The sequence below is a fragment of the Otolemur garnettii genome, unplaced genomic scaffold (genome assembly GCF_000181295.1).
Source record: "Otolemur garnettii isolate 467f Iridium unplaced genomic scaffold, OtoGar3 scaffold00036, whole genome shotgun sequence".
In the NCBI taxonomy this organism is placed as follows: Eukaryota; Metazoa; Chordata; class Mammalia; order Primates; family Galagidae; genus Otolemur; species Otolemur garnettii.
In genome coordinates this window covers 13,209,013-13,217,915 of record NW_003852431.1, presented here as the reverse complement: position 1 = coordinate 13,217,915, position 8,903 = coordinate 13,209,013, and the positions used below count along the sequence as shown (strand labels likewise).

At 35.3% G+C, this 8,903-nt stretch overlaps 1 protein-coding gene across 3 annotated transcripts in view; it reads left to right on the top strand.

The window, feature by feature from the left end:
- The window catches only part of PIBF1 (progesterone immunomodulatory binding factor 1), a 263,961-nt gene that overhangs the window by 120,496 nt on the left and 134,562 nt on the right, over positions 1 to 8,903 (top strand). For all 3 annotated transcript variants that reach the window (XR_002773386.1, XM_003789727.3, XM_023513174.1), the window contains exon 11: positions 8,175 to 8,340. Coding sequence is in view for 2 of the 3 variants with exons in the window: in XM_003789727.3 (XP_003789775.1) it covers positions 8,175 to 8,340 (166 nt within the window). In the remaining variant the exon portion in view is untranslated. The remainder of the gene's footprint in view (positions 1 to 8,174; positions 8,341 to 8,903) is intronic.

The window sequence follows — 8,903 nt, the reverse complement described above, 5'->3', positions numbered from 1 at the left end:
AAAAAAAAAAAAAAAGAACTTATTTTTATACAAATATCTATATATTTTCATAAATCTACCTTTCAAAATTCAGTTGTAAGTTGTGGTAATAAATTAATTTTATAAATACGTGGATAATTTTTATAATTTTGTACATAATTCATCGTAGTTTGAATTATATAAAACTCTAAAACAGTATATTTTGGGGGTTTTGTCATTGTTATTTTTATTCGTTTTGAAAACAGTGTCTTACTCTGTCACTGTCAGTCAGACTGGAGTGCCATGATGTGATTATAGCTCACTGTAACCTTTAATTCTGGGCTCCAGTGATCCTTATGCTTTAGCTTTCCAGTCCTGTAGCTAGGGCTACAGTCCTGCACCACCACACCTGCTAATAATTTTTTCATTTTTTATAGAGATGGGATCTCACTATGTTGCCCAAGCTGGTCTTGAATTCCTGGTCTCAACTGATCTTCCCACCTTGGCCCCACAAAATGCTGGGATGAGCCTCTGTGCTTGGCGTATTTTTTCTTTTTATAAAAAAAAGATTTGGGCAGCTCCTGAGGCTCAAAGGAGTAGTGCGCTGGCCCCATATGCCGGAGGTGGTGGGTTCAAACCCAGCCCCAGCCAAAAACTACAAAAAGAAAATAAATAAAGATTGTTAGATGTCTAAACTATTTAAAAAAAGAAAAAAGAAAGAAGAAAAGATTTGACATTGTAAATTGAGTTTAATACAATAAGTTTGCTGATTTTTGGATTCTTAGATCTTTCAAGTGTTTTTAGGATATAAACTAACAAACCAAAAATATGCTAGACCATGATGATATAATGATAAATACATTATCCTTTAGCCCAGCATTGTTGTGGGCGCCTGTAGTCCCAGCTACTTGGGAGGCTAAGGCAAGAGAATCTCTTAAGCCCAAGAGTTGAGGTTGCTGTGAGCTGTGACAGCACAGCACTCTACTGAGGGCAACATAATGACACTTTGTCTCAAAAAAAAAAAAATTATCCTTTACTTGAGTGATAGTACTTTGTTGTCAGAAATAAAAGGTTTATCTGAGCCAAAATTATTTAAATGGAAAGTAATTTTTTATTTTTTAAATCTCTCATATCAAAAAATGTCGAGCTACTTTACCTTTAAGTCCCATCATGTAATGTAAAAACAACTCATTCTCTTCTCATCCCCCTTTCTCCTAGTTATCTTTAACTGTAAGGGATATCATTTCTTCAGCATGTACACTTCTTCTTACATAACTCTAAATGTTCTTATGTGATTTTAGATTTAGTCATGATTTTTGTTTAAATAAATGAAGTCTGTCCGGAAAGTGTCCAGCCATATAATATGAAAAATAGAGCAATATGTGTCTGGATACTTACCCAGGAGCCCTCACCTTATGTAAATAATGAGTCAAATTTCTATTTTTGAAAAAAAACACATCAGAGTATATGGACACAAATGAGAACATTCGCAACCAAAGCCTACATGTTAGGGGCCCAGGCGCTTTTTCCAACAGTACTGGTGTTGCTCAATTCAGTTATTTCATGGCAAAGTCCTTGAAATAAACTTTTATTGTAACAGTCTTCTTCCTTCAAAGATTTATTCTGGTTTTGGAAATTCAGACATTATTTATAATAAAGCCCATTGCATTGGGTGAGTGAATTAACTGAGATGAGATAAGAAACTGGGGAGAGGCTAACCGTGTAACAATAGAGGAATTATTGAGAATGGAAAATTATAGAGCCAATGAAAATATTTTAGAAGCAGGTTGAATAACACTAGAAGATTTTTAAGTTGCATTGAGGGAGAAAGGGATAGCAAACTGTATATGAAGGCATAATTCATATATATAATGTGCATTTTATAAATGATAATATCAAATATTGTTGAGAATATGAGCAAAACATATTTCATACACTACTAGTAGAATTTTAAAGGGGTAGCTGTTAAGGAGGAAAATTAGTTCAGACTTTAAAATCTTTTGACTGAACAATTCCACTTTATGGCTGCATTCTTAGAGTAACATTTACTATGCATGGGAGACAATTATAAGGATGATCCTTGAATTTAGAATTAGTTAAATGAATTATAATTAATTAAATGATTATGTCCACATTGCAGTCTACTATGTAGCAAATTAAAAGAATGAGGTACAGACTTGGAAAGATTGGATAACAAGACATTTTTAAATGGAAAAAGGAAGTTACAGGAAAAAAAAATATATGATATGATGACATTTGCTTTAAAAAGAGAAATGAGGTTGGTATATCATTCCATCTGTGGTACACATGCATATTTTAAAGAACCCGTAGAAAGATACACAGAAAATTGGTGAGTGATTATCTCTGAAAGGAGAAATACACTTGAGAGTAGTGATAAAGAGTTCTGTAATCTTTATTTCTAATATATGCTGTTTTACCCTAAGAATGGATTTGATAAATTACTTGCAAAACTGAAAAGAAATTTGAAAATATTTACTTGTGCAGAGAAGAATAGAAGGAAATATGTGAAAATATAAACAGCAAGTATCCTATGAGCAAGGTTGAATTCTCAGTTGATTAGAGAGGTTAGCTTCTGTCCTTGTCAACTCCAGTTTCCTACAGCTCAATCTACTGCGGTCTCCTTACCTGGAGAGTCAGGCCCATCTCTGTCCCAAAGCAGTCCTTTCAAGTATGGAAAGTTTATCAGCAGCCTCTGCCCCACTTGTCTGTAGAATTTTGAATTATCCTGCTCACACAAAGGATTTCATGGTCTGCTAAGCCATAATATTATCTCTTTGTTGACCTAGCTCTCTGAGTTTCAGTAAAATATTGAAAGTATCTTTCCATACATTTTGTCTAGTTAATCTGCCAAATGTTTGACTATAAAAATCTTTCCCCAAGAGTGGCCGCTGTGGCTCAGTGAGTAGAGCACCAGCCCCATATACCGAGGATGGCAGGTTTGAACCCAGCCCCAGCTAAACTGCAACAAAAAATAGCTGGGCCTTGTGGCGGGCGCTTATAGTCCCAGCTACTTGGGAGGCTGAGGCAAGAGAATTGCCTAAGCCCGAGAGCTGGAGGTTGCTGTGAGCTGTGATGCCACAGCACTCTACTGAGGGCAACAAAGTAAAAAAAAAAAAAAAAAAATCCTTCCCTGCACTCTTACCAGTACTGGAGACCCTGTAACCTTGTTTAACTGCTTTTACCAGTCTACCTTGAGGAAGGGTCTTATTTGCTGTGCTCTTTATCTACACACACTTGTCCTGCTACATACAGACAAATGCATACCTCACTTACTGGGTTGTCTGACTTCCAAACTGGACTATTTTTTAAATTTTTTAATGGAAGTACCACATCCTGGTCCTGGGGATTATATGAACCTTACTGCCCTGTACAGCAGTGGTTCTCAACCTTCCTAATGCCATGACCCTTTAATACCTCAGTGAAAATAATTTTATGGTTGGTGGTCACCACAACATGAAGAACTGTATTAAAGGGTTGCGGCATTAGGAAGGTTGAGAACCACTGCTGTACAGAATACTGTACTTTGGGGGTATTTTGCCTCAGAATGCTTGTCTACTAAATGAGATAACAAGGTTCAGAATTAATGTCTAGTTTTAATATAGTGAAAGCCATGAACATCTTGACAACAAAATTGAGATCAGTTGTTTCTGATTGGAATAAAAAACTAACACCAAATGGAAGGTTAATCATGGGTTAAATATGGGTCTTTCACCTTGTTACTATTACTCACTGATGACCTTGCTGACAGACTTAGGAATAAACCATATACATGGTTGGTTTAACACCAAGTATACTTGGCCCATATTCTGTATATAAAGACTACTGATGTAAACGTTGTTATGAAAACCTGTTGTTATTTGCTGTTTTATCCAGTGCTTTTGTCACCAAATAAATTTTCTCATTTCTGAGAATCTAATGTCATGTTGATTTCTCTCCTGTGGTCATTACTTATATTCAAAGACATCTTTGCATGGAGTAGTTGATTGATCCTAGCCTGAGAGCATTTGTTACAGGTTAACTCCTTGGTAGCTCCCTGTTTTGATAGCTAATTTTTTATCTTTTAACATTTTTTCTACTTGTGCTTCCAGCACCCAAATTTGTTTCAGTGGATATTCCTTCAGAGCAAATAGTTCAATCTAGTCCTTTTATTATTATTTTTAAAGTAGTATATGATATATGGGTAGGTCTGTTTTATCAAACTGTTTGATAGCATACCCAACACAGTTACAAATGTAGCAAAAGACAGATGTACCCAAATTTAGAAGCTGGAGATGAGATAATTTCGAAGAGAGTTAGAGATCATGATTAACATTACGGGCAATTTTACTTAAGATTTCTAAGGTGAATTAAAATATAAAATGTCAGATTGTTAATATGTGAATAATACTGACTTAATTCAAATACAATGTTCAAATTGAGAGAGGAGAGAAGTCTGAGTCATCAAAGTAAAATGTGACAGGTCATATATGTTAGCAAAACAAGTTCAGCAGGAGTTACCTGAAACCGTTTCAGGCTGTGTTCTTGGCATCATCAGTTTCTCACTGCTGGAGCTGCTTTTGTAGCTGTACTGTTGGTTAAATATTTTCACAGTTCAGTGTAACAAATTTAAATAATTAAAATGATTACAAAGGTAAAATGATTTGAGGCAGAGGCAAATTCTTTCACTTATGAACACAACATGGGGATAGATTATCATTTGGTTTTATAGAAGCTTCAATTTATTAAACATAGTATACTAAGCTTCTAAATTTCAGGAGAAAATGTCTCCTAAATTACAGTTTGCTTTTGTTAAATTATCTATATTCTGAGTGTCTAAATATTGTCTACTATTTAGCTTTTCGATATAGGGAAAGAATATTAGTGCTAAAGTTTAGTCAAGTGCTATATAACAAGAACAGGTGGTGCTAAAAGCTAAATGTTCAATTACTTACTTGGAGTTGGAATCGACATAAGGAGGACCCACAATGTTCCACATTCATAAAGGCAAAATTTGCAGTTAGATCTTTTCAAAACAAATTATCTTAGACATCCATATCACATTCCAAATGACTTATCCAGAATTTATTTCAGGAATGTGGCCTGTGTGTATCCCATGTGTTAACATACAAAGAAGGTATTGATTTCATGTGTTTTATGCATTTATATTTATAAAACAACTTGCTCCAATGAGTACTGGCACATATTCATGTCATTAAAATGTTGAATTAGTACAATTTTTGAGTAAAAATATTTTTTTCTCACTTGATACTCACCAGCATGGCTATAATCACAAAGGCAGACAACACTAATATTATAAAGAATACAGAGAAACTGACACCCTCACTGTTACTGCTGAGAATGTAAAATGGTACAGCGACATTGGAAATAGTTTGGTGTTCTTCAACGAGTTAAAAATGGTGACCATATGACACAGAAGTTCTATTCCTAGCTATATAATAAAGAGAGGTGAAAGCATGTTTATATAAAAATTTGTACAAGAATGTTCATGGCAGCATTATGCATAATAGCCATAATTTAGAGACAACCAAAATGTCCATCAACTGATGAACGGTTAAACAAAATGTGATGTATCTCTACAATGGAATATTATTAAGCCATGAAAAGAAATGAGATATCAATTCATGCTACAATGTGCATGAACCTTGAAGACATCAAAAGGCCACATGTTATGTGATTCCATTTATATGAGATGATCAGAATAAGCAATACAGAGACAGAATCCCAAACAATAAAAGGGGTTTCCAGCCTGGAGAGAGAGGAACAGGGAGTGACTGCTAATGGACATGGGGATTTGTTTAGGGTGAAAAAGTGTTTTTAATTATAATAGATAGTGTTGAGACTTTATGGTGAATTTTTATGTTATATGAATTGTATTGCAATAAAAATTTCTTCAGTACTTGCTTTTCCATATGACAAGGACTTTCTTAAAAAAAATTTTTTTTTTGAGACAGAGTCTCACTTGTCACCCTCAGTTGAGTGCTGTGGCATCACAGCTCACAGCAACCTCGAACTCTTGGGCTCAAGCGATTCTCTTGTCTCAGCCTCCTAAGTAGCTGGGACTACAGGTGCCCACCACAATACCTGGCTATTTTTTTTGTTGCAGTTGTCGTTGTTTAGCTGGCCTGGGCTGGGTTCGAACCCGCCAGCCTTGGTAGTATATGTGGCTGGCTCCATAACCACTGTGCTACAGGTGCCAAGCCTTAAATAAAATTATTAAAAGTTTTTTGTAATTAATGCTAAGACTTTTCCAAAAAGTTAAACAAAAGCTGACATTTATCTTAAAGCTTGCTGTGTGGTAAGTGATGTGTAGCATGCATCGCATCTTCCACCAATCTGAATGGGAGATATTCTTACCAGAGATAAAAGTGCCCGAGTGGAGAAGCCCATAGCAGACACTGAATGCCTGTTTTTCTCTCATTATACCTTAAGTGTTATTGTCACTTTCAGGAGTGAAATGACCTTTAAAAGACATTTTAATGTTTACCTTACCTCAGAAATGGCAGTTAATATTATCGTGTAATAATGGAAGGACCATTGCTGTGGAATCAAATATAAAATTGGATTTAAGCAGGAATCCAGTGTACTCAATTCTAGTATGAAGGAGAGACTGCTGTAGATGAGCTAATACAAGGGGCGGAGTAGGGGAATCAGGTAGCAGGGAGAGGGGAGGGATGGGGGAGACAGTGTACGGCACACCTCTTGGGACACAAGTATAAGAGGAACTTCACCTAACAAATGCAATTAGTATAACCTAATTCTTTGTACCTTCAGTGAATCCCAAACAATAAAAAAAAAAAAAAGTTGGATTTAAGACCCCAACAGAAATTTATTAGCAGATTGATCCTGTTACAGAAATTATTTGAACTCTCTGAGCTTTAGATCTCTGTTCTGCAAAATACCTAAAAAGGTCTCCTGTGAGGATTAAATGAGATACCACGGATCCAGCAGACTATGGTCCCTGGCTCCCTGCCCTTGCGTATTCTGTTTCTTCCCCCTAGAACAACTCCTACCCCATACCTTCTCCTGCCTTGCACACACATACACACACACACCCCTACACACCTATACAGTTCAAGTCAGTCCTCCTTCCTGTACGTGGCCATTGATCCTAGAGACTACTTTGTTGAAACACTTCACCATACTCTACTGAAGTTTTAAGTTTATTTACTTGCCTTTCTCAGAAAATTATAAATTCTTTAAGAAGAAAAAGCGTATTTTAATCTGCCAATGTACCCATTACCTGAAGTGATTAGGTCAGTGAATACAGTAGAATCTCTATAGTTGACCACCTCCCTGCATTGACCTCCTCCTTAAGTTGATCTAATTTTTATAAACCCGACATGCACCACATGTATATATCAGTGCAGTAGACCTAGTTCCTTATGCTGACCACCTCCGTATGTTGACCAGTTTGTTACAGTCCCTTGGGTAGTCAACTTACAGAGGATTTGAATAAATGAATTTTAATAACAGATGTAGCATTATACTTGATTTGTGATAGCTCTCTGAAAAGATATATCTGTGTTTTGGTTTCTGTTAGAATACATCAACCTGAAGTATTTCCAAATTTGTAATATGTAATTTATATGTTAAGTGGAATGTTTTTATTACCAGTTATACGTATAGAATGAAGAGAATATTCCTTATCTATGATCTAATAGGCTATAGTAGTTCTATATTTACCTTTGCAATTGTGTTTTCTTGTAATATTTGAGCATACATATTTATTAACTTAAAAATTCACTTTACAGATGTTTCAAGAATTGCAGTTTAATGTAAATATGTTATGCAATACTCCACCAGACATTAGTTAGAATGAAATAGCAAGTTTGGAAACAATACTGTACATTGTGAAAATTATAGAAATCAAATTATTTTAAGCAATATAATTGAAACTTTTACCATTTTTTATTTTAAATGCCTTACAAAACAATAATAACGGTTAATATCATTTGGGGGTGGAAGGAATGACAATAAGGGTGGAATAGGGGAAGTTAATTGGTTTGTTATGTTCTCTAGGCTTATATACTTCTGTACATATATGTATCTAAATTATTTATAAAAGCTTTGCTGAATAAATATAAATTATTAACTATAAATATGGGCATATAGAAAAAGTAGAGTTAAGGTTTATGCTTATATAAATCATTGAGACTGCTTTCTTTGGAGTCTTATAATCATTCTGCTTCTTTCAGGTACAGAGAACTGCAGCTTACTTCCGAAAGCAAAGTAGCAGAATTTCTCCATCAAAGTAAATTAAAATCTTTTGAAAGTGAGCGTGTTCGACTTCTACAAGAGGAAACAGCAAGAAATCTCACACAATGTCAGTTGGAATGTGAAAAATATCAGAAAAAATTGGAGGTACATATACAGGCTTTTTCCCCCCAGCAATAGCATAGGAAGTAAGCTCCCTGAGTACAGAGTTTAAGTCAACCTTTATGTCTTCTGTAGGACTTGGCACTGCTTGGCACAGAAAAAAGGAAAAAAAGGAAATATATGTTTCAGTAGGATACCAAGAGGACAGCAATTGTTAGAAAGCAAAAAAAAAAGGAGGGGGGGACATCTCATTCATATAGCAACCAAAAATATATAATTACTTGGAATATTTTTAATAAGAACATTGCAGAATCTATAACAAGAAAACTATAGAATTTCACTGACATACGTAAGAAGAAATGCCATCTTTCTAGAAGGGAATATACAGAATTAAGCACTTTTCAGTTTTCATGAAGTAACATTTCTAATCAAACGCTAACATAGTTTTTTTTGCAGGGGGGAGACGACACAGTATCATTGGTCACCCTTGGTAGAATGCCATGGCATCTTAGCTCACAGCAACCTCAAATTCTTAGGTTCAAACAATTCTCTTGCCTCAGCCTCCCAGGTGGCTAGGACTACAGATGCCTGCCACAACACCCAGCTAT